Raw genomic sequence first — 18,703 nt, 5'->3', positions numbered from 1 at the left:
ATGATGTAAATAATGAGTTTTTAAAATATAAAGCAAAGTATTCAACTTTATTTCTAAATATTAAATGCTATAAATATTAAAAGTTATTAATTATACACGAAGTAATCCCATTTTTAAGAGTTCATTGTCACTTATCTAGTCATCATTAATTGCTATTGAAATTGCATTTATCTCAATAATATATTTAAATTAATCTAAAATCTTTATTACAAAGAGATTTAATATACTATAAAATTGATATTGAATTTAAAACTGGCAGTTCTTCTTAATAATAATTTCGATAGTTTGGTCGTTAGGATGTTATAACCACGTATTTATTTTCTACTGCTTTGCTCAACACATTCGTGTGTCAAAAAGTGTAAAGGACATTCGTCAGAGTTTCGTTGGTCAATATATATCTATCACGATTAAAATAGATTGTTCTCCAGAATATCGATCAATCGAATTTGGTAAGCAACAAATAAAGAATAAGGTGAGATTCTACTTTTTTATTATTATTTGTCAGTTATTATGAACGTACATTTTATAATATTATTTGTCAGTTATTATGAACGTAGATTTTATATTATTAAACTGAGTTTTAATTTTGTGAACCGAATAGAGTTTTTATCAAATTATCTCGCATTGTCGCGATCACATTCCTGCAAGTCGTATTTCATCTCTTGATTCATGATTTGACGCCAGATAGAATATGTATAACCTCATCGTATAAAATTTTCTAATGTGGCGATAAAATATTATTTTCTGGCAAAATTTTTGAGAACTCAAATCTCTCTCTTTCTTTCTCTCTCACATAATGCTGAGATATTAGTAACAGGAACAGTCAATTGATTAATATAAAATTAATTCGTTGCAAAAAATTGAAATTTAGATTTATCGATATAATATGCTTAATCCATGCAAGGATTTTAACATCCTCACGATTTTCATTTGATTTACAATAATTTTTAATGAAGCTCAAGATAAAAATGCGTGTGCGTGAATTAATATAATTTTTTATAATATTATTGTATTCTCAACATTTTAAGCTATAATTAATAAGATAATTTTTTAAAGCATTATCTTTTCTGTTGACTACTTATTTTCTTTTAATTATTGTACTTTATGGAAAAAATAATATATAATTTAATAGAATATAAAATAATGGAAATATATTTTTTATTTTACAACAAATTATATACAAATTATAATAAATATATTAAGATATATACTTTTTTTAATTATATTTTTTAATTATATATATTTTATTTTTTAATATAATTATAATATTATAATATAATATTTTTTATATAATTATAAAATATAACAGAAAAATTTTTGTGGATAATTAATGTATAAGCATTATATTCAATTTGAATTCTATAACTTCCAGATTGCATTGTCCAGGATCTATCTTATAATACGCAATTTAAACCGCTGAATTTAACTCTGCCGAATAGTCTCAATGCAAACAAAGTAGATTATAATATATCTTAAGCATCACAAAATTTACCAGTGACAAAACGCGTTGAACAGGAAATACAGTTTTAAGGAAAGAAGTGATATTGATCCTGATCAAAATATTAGTGCGAATGGAGAACGGAAGAATATTTGCGATACATTATAAGGAGAATTGCAAACAACAAATAGCGCAAGCTTACAAGAAGAAGAGGTAAAGAAAAATATATTAAATAAAATTGATTATTATATATATCAAAATCTTATTGCGCAGCAATCTGTATATGATATCACGATGTCTCAGAAGAGTGTTAAGGAAATTAAACTTGTTTAAGAATTCGAGTGATATGAAGAAGAATTCAAATATGCAGAAGCAGCGCACCAGCAAATGTCTAAAAACATAAAAACGTCTAGTGTTGAAATATCTAATAAGAGTAAGGACGATGATGAAGAGAATGAGCTGATGAAGCAGAGTACATATATTCATCTTATGGCAACAAAGAATCATGAAGAAATTAAGAGACTCTGTCTTCATAAAACATTTTATAAAATAATACTTTGTAATAAATATAATATGTCAGATGAAGAGTTGAAAATCCCGCGCACAGATCCCGTCGAGCAGTACAAAACGGACAAATTTTTGAATTTGAAAGGTGAGCTGCCAAAATTTATCTAGAGAATCAAGAGTACATGAAGATGATTGGAAAATTGTGTTGCATCGAGAAAGACATACGTGTTAAACGACAAGAAAATGAATAGAAAAACAGTAAAAGTCAAAAGATTAAACACGAGGAATACGAGTCTGATATACACATAATGCTGCTGAGGATAATGGAATTATATACACAGGAAAAAGGACATTCTTGTTTTGAAAATATATTTAGTTTTAACATGAAAATCTTGAAATGAGATTATATCGTGTTAATTAAAGAAAAATATAATTATTATAATTGAATAATTGCTTACTCGAATGAAGCCATTTTATATAGTTCAATCAAAAAAAATATATTCTTATGATTTAAGATTTAATTTTCTTGAATGGAAAAGAAACAATGTTAGATAGAAAATAACATTTTTAAATCAAAGATTATAATTTTCTTAAAGTAGAATTAAATTTTATATTCTTGAGGTGACAATTACAATATTAAAATAAGACTATAATATTGTTAAAATTTAAAATTATTAAATTCTTCTAAGAATATTATAAATTATTGCGTATATACGAAACAATGAACGCGTTAGTTTAAGTATATAAGTTAAGTATATTAGTTTAAGTATATAAGTTTTAATTTGACACTTGTTTTTTTTCTGTGTACAGAGGCTGAATGGTTGCAGCAATGTTTTGCAAAATCTCAAAGCACGTTGGTAGCAGTGATGATCGAGAACCAGAAAAGAGAGATAGAGTCAATGAAATTGGCCGATAAAGTAACCAAGCTTCAGAATTTATGCAATTCACTCGAAAAAGAAAAAATAAATTTATTATTACAACTAAAGAATAAGAATAATAAGACATCTGGGGCGGAATCATTCAATGCCTCGACACTGCAGAAGAGTAGCCTTAAGGAAGAAAGCCAACAAACATTAGAAATAAATAACATATCGTCGAACCTGCAAAACGTGAAAAAGCAAGTGGCTGGAAAGGAAGTTCCTAAAGATTTTGACGAAGACTACATTTCATCGCCAGTAATATATCGACAAGAAATGATGGAAAGTAGAGATTACAATCATATTACGTTACCGACAACGAATATCACCAATATAGAAACGGATAGAGCAGTGGACGACCAAGTAGTTCCAATGTTGACTAAAGATAAATTGAACAAAGCAGATGAATCACTGAAACAAATAGACAAGGAATCTCTGACCAAATTACTGATAAATGAAGAAAAGACGAATAAAATGTTAAATAATGAGACTAAAGCAATTAAATTGTTAAAAGATATGAAAACGAACGATGAGTCGATTATCATAAGAAAACAAATTCGAGGTGAAGATAAAGTAACAGATGCTAAGACAGAAAATAAAAGAGACGATACAATTTTTATAAAAAAATTAATTTTTTTACTTTCGTTACGTCCTAATACTACAAAAGATCAAAAAATTATAAAAAATATTATGGACAAAGCATACCAACCGCCTGATGACTATCATTCGTTGGAATATGCTTATAAAAAGTTTATTGATGCTTGCACATCTCAACAAAGAGACAAAAATCAGCTTGGCGTTAGCGATGTAAATACACATATACGTAATCGTATAAAACATATATACTGTAACTTAGCTGAGGACATCCTAAAATTAAAATATTATGAAATGAATGATCATGTAAATAACATTTGTCAAACTACTGTAAACAATAAAAGCAAAGAACACGGATATACATTAAACGAAACTGTCGAAGAGGATCAAGTTATAAAGGTTGTAGAAGAAAACAAAATCAAAGAAGTTGAAAAGAAAACGAAATCAAAGAAGTTGAAAACGAAATCAAAGAAGTTGAAAATAGATCCAGGCACAACTAGTAATGAAACATTACTTTATGGAAAAGATGTAATTTTGGAAGACAATAGTAAAACGACTAATGAAACCTTGATGATAGAAGATATATCTAACGTCGCACATAAAATTGATAAACAAATTGATGTTTGGGAGATTTGGTGGACTGTTTATATAGAAAACATTTTCACGACTATTATTCTTATTCCTATTATTGTTATTATTCTTATTATTCTGCAATTGTGGATAAAGATCATTTAGATAGCACGAATGATATTTCGTTAAAGAGATCTTGGCGAAACTATTATTATAGACATTGAAAGGTAATTACACATATATATATAGAAGTAAGGCTTCATAAATCAACATTAAAAGTAACAATCACAAGTTAAAGCTAACATTAAATTAATATCGTATTAAATACATAGATTAATATAGTTAAATAAAATACTAAAAAAGTTTAATAATTTGAATTATAAATTAGACAAATCAAACTAGAAGATTCAAAATTTATAAATAAAATCCTATAACTTTCTTTTCATAATCTGATTGTCTTATTATGCATGTAAAAAATATATCATTAAAAAATGGAAATAGATATTAAATAATATTTATTTAATACATATTTCTCTCATATTTATTCATTTACGATAACTGATTGAATATTTTCACGATATTCTGAATTAAAATATTTAGTTTTTGATGATATTTTTATAAGAATATCGATTAATCGTTGATCAGTTTATGTAAAGAAAATGTATATAATTACATTTACATAATAATAAAGATCATATATCACTACACTATATTAGTTACTTCTTTATAAGTAGGTTGGCAGCAGTCGGGAGTAACAAAGATCTTATTAACCGATTTTCTTATACAAATATAAAATATGAAAATATATAACATTATAGATTATTCTTCGTAATATTTTTTATATTTTATATTTTATACACATACTAAGATAAACAATTTATGCTAAACGAGTTATTATTGAAATCTTTCGAAGACATTTTCTAAAAAATTTTATAGATCAATATTTGTTCTTGCATATCAATTCATTTTTTATGTCAATAGTTTTCGGAGTAATTTTAAATTGCCATTTTGTCTTTCGTCTTCAACTCATATTTTTTTTCCTTCAATGACTATAATTAATTACGTCTAAATAATCGAAAGATCTCTATATCTGTTACTTTCCTAGTTATTTAAGATGCAGACTAATGAGAATTTTATTTGAATGACGATATATTGTAAGATTTTCATTAAATAAAGATTCATAGATTTTTTATTAAATGAAGAATTTTAATGAACATTTTTATTAAATGAATAAAATAAAACAAAAAGAACATAAAAAAATAGAAACCAAAATTAAATTTTCTTAATGATGAATTATATGAAGAATTATATAAATTTTCAAATTATATGAAAAATGCGTAAAGTTATTTAGTTACTTTTTTAAATATAGTGTATGTTAATGTGTGTAGTATATTAATGTGTGTAAAATAGTTTTATATATGAAGGAAAATGCATGATATATGTATATATAATTATTAAATGATATATTTCTATTGTAGGCGATTGAAAAAAAATAAAAATTTGTAAAATTTTTTTCAGCAAATAGAAAATTCAAATTTTTTCGTCAATGATTTTCTTATTGATTGTTCATATTACTAATTGAAATTATTATTCATATTGACTGATTGTTCATATTAATGTTTCGTAAAAAGAGTAAAATTTGACTCTTCTCTCACTCTTGAGCTATGCGTGATGCAACCACTTTATTAATTTGTAGATTAAAATCAACTGAATGAAAATACATATCGCGTATAATAAAATGTGCTCTTTTAATATATCCACCGATGTATAATTTGCATAAAATACCAAATGCAAATAATATATTCAATTTTCCTATCGAATTATCTGTATTCCTATGAGCCAGAATACACTGTTTAATAAAACGAAGGTCTATCTCTACATGGTGAGCTATAAATATATAATAGCCGATATTGAGGAAACTAACGAAGAAATTAATTTAAATAATGCAGTCGCACGATTGGCGCCATACTTGCATAACGATTACTCGATTTGTGATGCACATGACTTTGCGATTCGGCGAGATCATTCCTGTCCTCTCACTGGACTAACATGTCAAATTAAATTCGATTATTCATTATCGAATTAATTATTATTGCAATAAACAGAAGGATGATTGTCTTCTCAGGTTTCGACCCGATAGTTTCCTGCTCGACAACAATGCTTATTATTTAACAGAACTGCCGATACCGGCACCACAGATTGCCGTTCGAACAAAGATGATGCGACTTTTGAAGCTGGATATAGCAATAGAGGATCGTTAGCAAGTAAGTGGAAATCCTTCCCAATATTTTATATTCTAAAGATTGGAAACGCTGTAAGCTTAATGTAACATTCTTCGAATCTTGTATAGCATTATGTATATTTCACTATAGTCATGTTTTCAGTGCTATATAATATGTTAAATTACACAGCAGTGTTTTTCGTAAATTGATATCGAAAATATGTTAAGGACGTCTTTATCTGGATAATTTAGTATTAAAAAAATTGGTCTTTGTGTGTGACATCTTCTGAAATGTACATATATATTAATGTACATGTACATATATGTATATTATATTATTTTTAATTATGTTTTATTATGTGATAATTATGCGTTACAAAAATATATAAAATATATAAAATATGATCAATCGGAAAGATAAGTAATTTTAATAGAGGCTTTAATTTTTTTTTATAATGTTTTCTTTTCCAATTAAAAAAATAATCAATCTTATAAGAATCTTATAATTTAAAAAAAATGTTTTTGTAAAATTTTCTTAAAGACAAAAAGAATATTAAATTTACTTTAAATGTGTTAACTAAAATAGATTAAATTGTAAATATGTTAACTTTTTTTACATAAATGTGTTATTTTATAATTAAAATCAACACTTAGAGCAAAATGTGTGTGTAGAAAATATATATGTATAAAACATTAAAATTATATATATATATATATATATATATATATAACATATAAATATATAAATATATATATATATATAATTTTAATGTTCGACATATATCGAAGTGCGCGTACTACACTATCGAGCATTCGCGGGACGTGTGAAATAACTAAACACTTTTAAGAACAATGTGAAACTTTCTTGCGGAACACAGAACACACATAACGACGAATTATAACAAGAAACATGATAACAATTCGTAAACGCGTCCGCTCAGCCTAACAGTTAGCTCCAGACGACGGCATGCTCCATCATTTAACTCCAAATGACGGCAGCTTCATCAACAACTGCTTGACAACGAGATCTTCTTCCCTTTACAAGACAGACTCGACTCAAACCAAGGACGTAACACTATATATATATATGCTTTTTAACATATTGTTTTAATTATCTAATATTTACTATTGTAAATTTGTATATAATAACTTTTGCCATGTATTAATGCGAATGCAATTACACGCTAATATGAATAAACAAATTTTGCTATAAAAACTTAAAGCATAATTGCTCGATAGTTTTGTTTTAAAAGTACAGGAGACAACGCAGTTTTTTATTACAGTTTACTTTTTCTTTGTATTAAAGCAAGAATCATTAAAAAAATTGATAAAGAAAATTTACTTTATTATACATATATAGGCACGTATATATTATATATAAAAATATTTCTATGATATAGTTTATATATACGTTGTCACATCCAATATAATAAAATAAAGAAATATTATGTGCAACTAATAGAACATATTAATATATTCATAATATTTCTGTATTTTTAATCCACACAATTATGGATGTAGCACGGATACACCAAATGGAAATTTTATCAATTTTACCAGCATCAAAAAGTGGATGTGACTATGTAGTTCTAAACTGCTGTAAAGTAGATGTAGAGACGCTGCTGAGCTAGGTATTTAAATGACTTATCAAAAGAGATCCGGTAGCCGCTTTCGAGCTTCTCTCTGATAAAATAAAAAATAATAATATAAATAAAATTTAATAATATTGAGTAAGAAAAACGACATAAGAATTACTCGAATATAAAAGATATTGAAAAGACAAATGATCTCTTAATGAATAAAAAATAAAAAATCGATTGATCGATTAATCGTTTCCACTTGTAGTTTCGATAATTGAGGTGCCACTACTATCGAGTTACTGTTATGCCTAGACACCATGCGCTTTCTTTTCTGTTTCAGGACACGTGTAATGTAAACGGGAGAAGACTAGAAGACTTCTACTAGAAATTCATTAGTTTGGTGTATAAAAATCTACCTCAAACAAGAAGAACAACACAGTAAGATCAAGACATAGAGCAAATAGAAAATCAGGTGAGATTCGTCTAATTCAATCACAAAATTAGATATTATATTATTAAATATTATACTATTAAGCTACATATTATTAAAATGAAGAAGAATTTCATAGAGTATAAAATCATGGAAATAAATCAGGATTAGAAATTTATGCGTTTTTTGTAATTGTTAATATTATAGTTATCAAAAAAAATTTTTTAATTACTTTTCGTTACAATTTTTCCTTATTAACTGTAATCTAAGTAAACTTTCAATTTTTGTATATAACAAAAAAGTAAATATGATATATATTTTCGGCAATAAGTAACGAATACATTCATAATTATTATTATTATTACTTTTCAAATTAATACAGTTTCTCATAAAAATAAATACATATGGAAGGATTCAATTCTATTAAAATTTAAAATTAATGATATTGATATAATTTTCAAAATAATAATCGATATAATTTAACAACTATAATTTTAAATCAAATAAGAATTCTTATAAATTATTGTATATAAAAATGAATTTGATTCGTTTCCCAGAATTTATAAATTGTATTAAGTTCATAACAGAAAAGGTCATAAAACAAGAGATAATTTTAGTGAAATCTATTTAAAAAAAAAATTATAATTATAAAAACATTTTTATTCTTATTTACACTTGTAGAATTTAGAAATCTTAAAAAATTTTTCTAATGTTCTTGAAAAAAAATTGTTTAATAAAATTTTAAGAGAAATAAAAAAAAGTGATTTCAAATAATTATTAAAGTTATTATATCAATAGTCAATAATCATATCAATATCAAATTCAATAGTAGTTTTTTATATCAATAAGTAATTTCAGTAAAATTATATGTTATATGTATAATTGTTTCTACTAATTTTAATATTAAAAAATATTTAAAAAATGTATAATAAAAAATCTATAAATTTTATATGTATATATTTATATGTTATGTACGTATATATTATTATATAGGATGTCTCAGAGGGCAAACTCTCATTAGTAAGCAAAAAAAGAACAGAAAGTAAAAGAAATGTTTCAGTAAAGATGGACAATCCCCCATTGACATGCAAAACAGGTAAAAATAATTCCAAGTTATAAAAGTTTTTTTAAAATACAAAAATTTTTTTTAAATATATTTTTTAAATATATTATTATATAGGATGTTTTGGAGGGTGAACTCTTATTAGCATGTTAAAGAAGAACAAAAAGAAAAAGAAGTGTTTCGGTAAAGTTGGGCAATTTCTCATTGGCATATAGAGCAGGTAAAAATAATTCCATAAGTTAAAAAAGTTTTTTTACAATACATTTCAATCGCGATATTAATTTTTAAACTTAAAATTTGCAAATAATTTTTCCCAAATAACCCGTATATCATTTTGTATGTAAAATATAGAAGCAACGCAACAGCAAATGACAACGAACGTACAAGCAGTTGGCGGCGAGATGATCGATGATTCAAATGAAGAGGATTATATACACAAGTCTATTTTTATACCTCCTCCATTTAAGATTGAAAGGATCGATGATTTATTTGAAGAGGTTGTTGCACCTCGGGCCATTTTTATACCTGAAAATTTTGTCACATTATCTGAGAAGAACATTAAGGAAGTTAAAGATGTTCGAAAAAAATCGAAACAAAATAAAAATGAAGAGGAAATGGAAAAGCAAAATAAAAAGAAGTTAAAAAATATAGAAGTAACTCAACAGCAAATTACAACGAACGTAAAAGCAGCTGGCCTCGAGATGATCGATGATTCAAATGAAGAGGATTATATACACAAGTCTATTTTTATACCTCCTCCATTTAAGATTGAAAGGATCGATGATTTATTTGAAGAGGTTGTTGCACCTCGGGCCATTTTTATACCTGAAAATTTTGTCAAATTATCTGAGAAGAACATTAAGGAAGTTAAAGATGTTCGAAAAAAATCGAAACAAAATAAAAATGAAGAGGAAATAGAAAAGCAAAATAAAAAGAAGTTAAAAAATATAGAAGTAACTCAACAGCAAATTACAACGAACGTAAAAGCAGCTGGCCTCGAGATGATCGATGATTCAAATGAAGAGGATTATATACACAAGTCTATTTTTATACCTCCTCCATTTAAGATTGAAAGGATCGATGATTTATTTGAAGAGGTTGTTGCACCTCGGGCCATTTTTATACCTGAAAATTTTGTCAAATTATCTGAGAAGAACATTAAGGAAGTTGAAGATGTTCGAAAAAAATCGAAACAAAATAAAAATGAAGAGGAAATGGAAAAGCAAAATAAAAAGAAGTTAAAAAATATAGAAGTAACTCAACAGCAAATTACAACGAACGTAAAAGCAGCTGGCCTCGAGATGATCGATGATTCAAATGAAGAGGATTATATACACAAGTCTATTTTTATACCTCCTCCATTTAAGATTGAAAGGATCGATGATTTATTTGAAGAGGTTGTTGCACCTCGGGCCATTTTTATACCTGAAAATTTTGTCAAATTATCTGAGAAGAACATTAAGGAAGTTGAAGATGTTCGAAAAAAATCGAAACAAAATAAAAATGAAGAGGAAATGGAAAAGCAAAATAAAAAGAAGTTAAAAAATATAGAAGTAACTCAACAGCAAATTACAACGAACGTAAAAGCAGCTGGCCTCGAGATGATCGATGATTCAAATGAAGAGGATTATATACACAAGTCTATTTTTATACCTCCTCCATTTAAGATTGAAAGGATCGATGATTTATTTGAAGAGGTTGTTGCACCTCGGGCCATTTTTATACCTGAAAATTTTGTCAAATTATCTGAGAAGAACATTAAGGAAGTTAAAGATGTTCGAAAAAAATCGAAACAAAATAAAAATGAAGAGGAAATGGAAAAGCAAAATAAAAAGAAGTTAAAAAATATAGAAGTAACTCAACAGCAAATTACAACGAACGTAAAAGCAGCTGGCCTCGAGATGATCGATGATTCAAATGAAGAGGATTATATACACAAGTCTATTTTTATACCTCCTCCATTTAAGATTGAAAGGATCGATGATTTATTTGAAGAGGTTGTTGCACCTCGGGCCATTTTTATACCTGAAAATTTTGTCAAATTATCTGAGAAGAACATTAAGGAAGTTGAAGATGTTCGAAAAAAATCGAAACAAAATAAAAATGAAGAGGAAATGGAAAAGCAAAATAAAAAGAAGTTAAAAAATATAGAAGTAACTCAACAGCAAATTACAACGAACGTAAAAGCAGCTGGCCTCGAGATGATCGATGATTCAAATGAAGAGGATTATATACACAAGTCTATTTTTATACCTCCTCCATTTAAGATTGAAAGGATCGATGATTTATTTGAAGAGGTTGTTGCACCTCGGGCCATTTTTATACCTGAAAATTTTGTCAAATTATCTGAGAAGAACATTAAGGAAGTTAAAGATGTTCGAAAAAAATCGAAACAAAATAAAAATGAAGAGGAAATGGAAAAGCAAAATAAAAAGAAGTTAAAAAATATAGAAGTAACTCAACAGCAAATTACAACGAACGTAATAGCAGCTGGCCTCGAGATGATCGATGATTCAAATGAAGAGGATTATATACACAAGTCTATTTTTATACCTCCTCCATTTAAGATTGAAAGGATCGATGATTTATTTGAAGAGGTTGTTGCACCTCGGGCCATTTTTATACCTGAAAATTTTGTCACATTATCTGAGAAGAACATTAAGGAAGTTAAAGATGTTCGAAAAAAATCGAAACAAAATAAAAATGAAGAGGAAATGGAAAAGCAAAATAAAAAGAAGTTAAAAAATATAGAAGTAACTCAACAGCAAATTACAACGAACGTAAAAGCAGCTGGCCTCGAGATGATCGATGATTCAAATGAAGAGGATTATATACACAAGTCTATTTTTATACCTCCTCCATTTAAGATTGAAAGGATCAATGATTTATTTGAAGAGGTTGTTGCACCTCGGGCCATTTTTATACCTGAAAATTTTGTCACATTATCTGAGAAGAACATTAAGGAAGTTAAAGATGTTCGAAAAAAATCGAAACAAAATAAAAATGAAGAGGAAATGGAAAAGCAAAATAAAAAGAAGTTAAAAAATATAGAAGTAACTCAACAGCAAATTACAACGAACGTAAAAGCAGCTGGCCTCGAGATGATCGATGATTCAAATGAAGAGGATTATATACACAAGTCTATTTTTATACCTCCTCCATTTAAGATTGAAAGGATCGATGATTTATTTGAAGAGGTTGTTGCACCTCGGGCCATTTTTATACCTGAAAATTTTGTCACATTATCTGAGAAGAACATTAAGGAAGTTGAAGATGTTCGAAAAAAATCGAAACAAAATAAAAATGAAGAGGAAATGGAAAAGCAAAATAAAAAGAAGTTAAAAAATATAGAAGTAACTCAACAGCAAATTACAACGAACGTAAAAGCAGCTGGCCTCGAGATGATCGATGATTCAAATGAAGAGGATTATATACACAAGTCTATTTTTATACCTCCTCCATTTGAGGTTGAAATGATCGATGATTTATTTGAAGAGGTTGTTGCACCTCGAGCCATTTTTATACCGAAACCTGAAAATTTTGCCTCATTGTCTGAGAAGAACATTAAGGAAGTTAAAGATGTTTTAGAAAAATTCGAGCAATCAGCGGAACAAGTAGACAAGTACTCTCTGACAGAATTGGTGACAGATTCTGAAGAAAAGATGAATAAAATGTTAAATAATGAGACCAAAGCAATTAAGTTATTAGAAGATATTGAAACGAAGGATGAATCGATTATCATAAGAAAACAAATTCGAGGTGAAGATAAAGTAACAAATGCTAAGACAGAAAATAAAAGAGACGATACAATTTTTATAAAAAAATTAATTTTTTTACTTTCGTTACGTCCTAATACTACAAAAGATCAAAAAATTATAAAAAATATTATGGACAATGCATACCAACCGCCTGACGACTATCATTCGTTGGAATATGCTTATAAAAAGTTTATTGATGCTTGCACATCTCAACAAAGAGACAAAAATCAGCTTGGCGTTAGCGATGCAAATACACATATACGTAATCGTATAAAACATACATACTGTAACTTAGCTGAGGACATCCTAAAATTAAAATATTATGAAATGAATGATCATGTAAATAACATTTGTCAAACTACTGTAAACAATAAAAGCAAAGAACACGGATATATATTAAACGAAACTGTCGAAGAGGATCAAGTTATAAAGGTTGTAGAAGAAAAAAAAATCAAAGAAGTTGAAAATACGGATCCAGGCACAACTAGTAACGAAACATTACTTTATGGAAAAGATGTAATTTTGGAAAACAATAGTAAAATGACTAATGAAACCTTGATAGTAGAAGATATATCTAACGTCGCACATAAAATTGATAAACAAATTGATGTTTGGAAGATTTGGTGGACTATTTATATAGAAAACATTTTCACGACTATTATTCTTATTCCTATTATTGTTATTATTCTTATTATTCTGCAATTGTGGATAAAGATCATTTAGATAGCACGAATGATATTTCGTTAAAGAGATCTTGGCGAAACTGTTATTATAGACATTGAAAGGTAATTACACATATATATATAGAAGTAAGGCTTCATAAATCAACATTAAAAGTAACAATCACAAATTAAAGCTAACATTAAATTAATATCGTATTAAATACATAGATTAATATATTTAAAGAAGATTATAAAAATTAATAATTTGAATTACATATTAAGCAAATCAAATTGTGACTTTATATCATTGAAATTTTAAATCTTTGATCTCACGTAGCATTTTGAATAAATCAAATTATTATTATTTTATTCATTTTGTAAATCATGTTTTAATTATTTTAAAAAGAAAAAAGTAAGAAATGATTTTTAGATGTAATACAATATTTTACATAATAATCTAAATCTAAAATATCGTGGTTACTCCAAGAAGGTGAAAAAATACGTAAAGTAATAAAATAAATTATGTTTTTCACGAAGGATATTGTCGATTAACAATATCTTTTAAGCAATATTATATATAGTTTGCGAAATTTCAAGATTCATAAATGAAATCATATAATTTTCTTTTCATAATCTGATCATTTTATTATAAAAAATTGTAAAAAATATGTCATTAAAAAATAGAAATAGATATTAAATATTATTTATTTAAAAGATATTTCTTTCAAGATATTTTAAGATTTATTCATTTACGACTGAATATTTTCACTCGATATTCTGAATTAAAATATTTAATTTTAAATGATATTTTTGTAAGGATATTGATTAATCGTAGATCAGTTTATATAAAGAAAATGTATGTAATTACATTTACATAATAATAAAGATCATATATCACTACATTATATTAGCTATATAACAAAGCTCATTATATTAACTTTATAACAAAGATCTTATCAATTTTCTTATACAAATATAAAATATGAAACATTATAGATTGTATTTTGTAATATTTTATATTTTATATACACATACTAAGATGATTAATTTATGTTAACGAGTTATTGGAATGTTTCGAAAACTTTTTCTAATAACTTTTGTTGATTAATATTTTTTCCTGCATATCAATTCATTCTTTACGTCAATAGTTTTCTGAGTAATTTTAAATTGCAAATTTTGTTTCTTGTTTTCAATTAATATATTCTTTTTCTATTATATTCTTTTTCTTTTAATGACTATAATTAATTATATCCAAATAATCAAAAGATCTCTATATCTCTTATTTTCATAGTTATTTAAGATGCAGGATAATAAGAATCTCATGTAGATGATAATATATTGTAAGTTTTTTATTAAATAAAGATTCATAAATTTTTGATAAATCAAGATTGAATAAAACAAAATAAATACATAAAAAAATACAAATTAAAATTAAATTATCTTAATGGTGAATTATATGATGCAACAATGTTTGAAGATTTTAAATTATATGAAGAATGCGAAAAGTTTTTAGTTACTTTTTTAAATATAGGACATTAATGCATAAAATAATTTTATGTATAAAATAAATAAAATAGTTCTATGTATGAACAAAAATGCATGATATATGTATATATTATTAAGATATGTTTTTATTGTGAATGATTGAAGAAAAATAAAGATTTGTAAAATTTTTTTTCAACGATTTTTTTTCACGACTTTCCTATTAGTTGCTCATATTATCACGATTTAATTAAAATGGCAATCAGATTAATCAAATTAATCTTTCTTTTAGAAATGCAGTTCAATATTTCACAAAAAAAAAAAATAAAATTTGATTCCTCTCTTACTCTTCACATTTGCGTGGTACAATTATATTAATTTATTAATTGTGTTGAATAAACGAAAGAACGACTTAATAAGAACGATAAAATGAAGAAAATCACCGCCGTCGCCACCACTTATTGCAATATAATGACAAATATTCTTTAAGAATTAAACTTGTCAATTATTTAATCGTCGCGCCAACATGTCATGCTTTTTATCACTATCATCCATCATAGAAAATAAAGTATAATAGAAAATATTCTACTTCATTTCTGAATATTAAAAATATTAAAAGTTATTAAATATGCATGAAGTAAACACTGTAAGGTAAGCAATCATCATCCCGAAAAGGAGGTAATAATATATTTCGAGACTTTCGAGTATCGACATAGAATACCATTTTTGAGAGTCGATTGTCATTTATCTAATTGTTATTAATTACGATTGATATGAATATTTTTTATTTTATTAATATATTTAAATTAATCTAAAATTTATCACAAATTCTAACTTTAATAGAATATAAAATTGAATTTAAAACTGACGGTTGTCCATAATAATAATTTCGATAATCAGGTCGCGCTGGTGTTGTTATTATCACGTGTTTATTTTCGATGTTTTGCTCAATACGTGTCCGAAAAGTATAAAGAATTTCGTTGACTGAAGATATTTCTATTACGATTGAAATAAGTTGTTATCCAGAATATTGATCAACCTCAAAAGAATTTGGCACGCAATAAAGAATAAAGTGAGATTCTATTTGTTTATTATTATTTGTCAGTTATTATAAGGATACATTTTATATTATTAAACTGAATTTCAATTTTGTGAGTAGAGTTTTTACCAAATTATATCTTGTATTGTCACGAACATTCCTGTAAGTCGCATTTTAATTCTTCGAGATGTGCGATAAAATGTATATAATTTCATACAAAATCTTATATAGTGATAAAATATCATTTTCTGACGGAATTTCTGAGAACTCAAGTCATATAATGCCTAGATATTAGCAACAGGATGTTCAGTGGATTAATATAGAATCGATTCGTCGCAAAATAATTGAAATTTAAATAGATATAACATGCTTATTCTATGCAGGAATTTTAATATCCTCGATTTTAATATCCATAATTTTCATTAGATTCACAATAATTTTTAATAAATCTCAATCGATAACGAATGCATCCATGCAAATTAATAGTTTTTTGTCATATAATTATATTCTAAATATTTTGAGCTATTATTAATAAGGTTTTCTTAAAGCATTGACTTTTTGTTGATTATTCATTTTCTATTAATTATTGTATTTTACTTTAAAAATAATATATAATTTAATAGAATAATTTTTATAAAATAATGCAAATATTATTTTTCTTGTTTTACTAATATTATCTTCCTTAAATTCTCGTACTTTATCATAATAACATAAGAATTCTTTAATACATTATAATGTATTAAATATATTATATCTTTTAATACATTAAATATATCATAGATATATTTTTTAATTATATATATTCTATTTTTACATATATATACATATATATTTTATTCAAATATAATAGAAAATTTTTTTATGTATAATTAAAGTGAGCATTATATTCAATTTGAATGATTTGTAGAAACAACGTAACAGCAAATGAGATTACAAACATGGAATCGCCTAGCAAAATGATTAAGATGGATAAGGACAATGATAAAGAGAGCGAGTCCGTGAAACAGAATGCATATCTTCGCTTCATGACGAATGATAAGGAAATTATGAAGAATCATGTAGAAATTATGAAGAATCATAAAGAAATCATGAAAGTTCATGAAAAAATCAGGAAGAATTATGAAAAGAAACTTTGTATTCATATAATACTTCATAAAATACTTCATGATAAACACAATATATCAGATAAAGAGTTAGAGATCACGCGTACAAATTCCATTACACAGAATATAATAAAGAAATTTTTGGAATTGGAAAGTGAGATATCGAAATGTGTTTTTGAGAACCAAGTATACAAGGTGATGATTGAAAAGTTGTGTTGCAACGAGGACATACGCGTTAAATGTCAAGATGAAGATAAAAACATCGATAAAAAGCAAAAGATTAAACACAAGGAAGACAAGTCTGACATGCACATCATGTTGTTGAATAGAATAATGAAATTATATACAGAGATTGAATGGTGGCTGCAACGTGTTATAGAAAATCAAATCGCGCTGATGACATTGGTCATCGAGAAACATAAAACAGAGATAGAACTAATGAAATTGGCCACGAAAGTGATCAAGCTTCAGAATTTATATGAAAATTTATATAAAAAAGAAAAAACAAATTTACAACTAAAAAATTTACAACTAAAGAATAAGAATGATAAGACGTCTGGAATGGAATCATTCAATGTCTCGATAGCAGAACGTCATTCTTGAGGAAGAAAACCAACAAATATCCTCCAATACAGAAACGAACAACGCAATCGAATTACTGAAACAAATAAATAACTCTGAAGAAAAGATGAATAAAATATTAAATAAAGAGATCAGAGCAATAAAGTTATTGAAAGATACAAAAATCGAATGATAATGGATTGTTACAGAAAAAGAAATTCGAGGTAAATATAATAAATGCTAAGGTAGAAACTAAAACAGATAATACGATTTTTACAGTAATTTAATATTTTCACTTCCGTATTACGAATCATTATGCGTTTTAATATTACAAAAGATCAGAGTATTATAAAAAATATTATTTTTCACAGGACAGAGCATACAATGTTAACCGCCTGATTAATTATTATTCGTTCGAATATTCCTATTCGTATAAAAAGTTTAATGACGCTTGTACATTTCAATAAAGATTATAAAATTATAAAAGTGGTTATAAGATAACAATCAAAATGAATTGAGGGAAACAGGCAAAAAAAACCACAGCGCTAGGATAATGATAGCTACAATTAAAAGAAATTTTTTTAATATATAATAAGTCAACGCATGTAACTTATAAAATTATCAGTTGACGATTAATTACAACGACAGACGCGCGTTTCGATCCCGTTCGGATCATTATCAATGTTTAACAGCAAAAATTCAAAATTAACGGAAAATTATAAAAATAAAACATAAGTCAAAGTCGCAATAAAGTCAATATAAACAGAGATCTCACGGA

At 26.1% G+C, this 18,703-nt stretch overlaps 3 protein-coding genes across 5 annotated transcripts; all 3 read left to right on the top strand.

Moving 5' to 3' along the window:
- Nucleotides 1–271: 271 nt before the first annotated feature.
- Nucleotides 272–4,318, top strand: LOC112638132. 3 transcript variants are annotated; one of them, XM_025409228.1, is made up of 4 exons: nt 272–472; nt 1,373–1,651; nt 1,773–2,090; nt 2,756–4,318. In XM_025409228.1, exons 3-4 carry the CDS (start codon nt 1,826–1,828, stop codon nt 4,189–4,191), a joined length of 1,701 nt encoding a protein of 566 aa, XP_025265013.1. In that variant the 5' UTR covers nt 272–472; nt 1,373–1,651; nt 1,773–1,825; the 3' UTR covers nt 4,192–4,318. The 3 variants fall into 3 exon arrangements, with proteins under 3 accessions (XP_025265013.1, XP_025265016.1, XP_025265015.1); XM_025409231.1 differs by lacking the exon at nt 1,773–2,090; XM_025409230.1 differs by lacking the exons at nt 272–472; nt 1,373–1,651 and having other exon boundaries at nt 1,720–2,090.
- A 3,827-nt stretch (nt 4,319–8,145) lies between these two features.
- LOC112638130 (uncharacterized protein PFB0765w-like) lies at nt 8,146–13,917 on the top strand. The gene is made up of 4 exons (XM_025409224.1): nt 8,146–8,299; nt 9,251–9,353; nt 9,438–9,540; nt 9,672–13,917. The coding sequence occupies exon 4, from the start codon at nt 9,689–9,691 to the stop codon at nt 13,799–13,801; it is 4,113 nt and encodes a 1,370-aa protein (XP_025265009.1). The 5' UTR covers nt 8,146–8,299; nt 9,251–9,353; nt 9,438–9,540; nt 9,672–9,688; the 3' UTR covers nt 13,802–13,917.
- Nucleotides 13,918–16,168: 2,251 nt separating this feature from the next.
- On the top strand, nt 16,169–18,483 carry LOC112638137. Its single transcript, XM_025409244.1, has 3 exons — nt 16,169–16,294; nt 17,169–18,149; nt 18,297–18,483. Exon 2 carries the CDS (start codon nt 17,200–17,202, stop codon nt 17,965–17,967), a length of 768 nt encoding a protein of 255 aa, XP_025265029.1. The 5' UTR covers nt 16,169–16,294; nt 17,169–17,199; the 3' UTR covers nt 17,968–18,149; nt 18,297–18,483.
- The last annotated feature ends 220 nt before the right edge of the window (nt 18,484–18,703 follow it).

The sequence above is a fragment of the Camponotus floridanus genome, unplaced genomic scaffold (genome assembly GCF_003227725.1).
Source record: "Camponotus floridanus strain SB8 unplaced genomic scaffold, Cflo_v7.5 scaffold10, whole genome shotgun sequence".
Classification (NCBI taxonomy): Eukaryota; Metazoa; Arthropoda; class Insecta; order Hymenoptera; family Formicidae; genus Camponotus; species Camponotus floridanus.
This window is presented reverse-complemented; position numbering and strand designations above follow the sequence as displayed.

Coding starts and splice junctions, on each gene's coding strand:
- LOC112638130 (XM_025409224.1), top strand. CDS start 9,689: ATGACAACGAACGTACAAGCAGTTGGCGGCGAGATGATCGATGATTCA.
- LOC112638132 (XM_025409228.1), top strand. CDS start 1,826: ATGTCTAAAAACATAAAAACGTCTAGTGTTGAAATATCTAATAAGAGT. Junction 2,091..2,755: donor CAAATTTTTGAATTTGAAAG/GTGAGCTGCCAA, acceptor TTCTGTGTACAG/AGGCTGAATGGTTGCAGCAA.
- LOC112638137 (XM_025409244.1), top strand. CDS start 17,200: ATGGAATCGCCTAGCAAAATGATTAAGATGGATAAGGACAATGATAAA.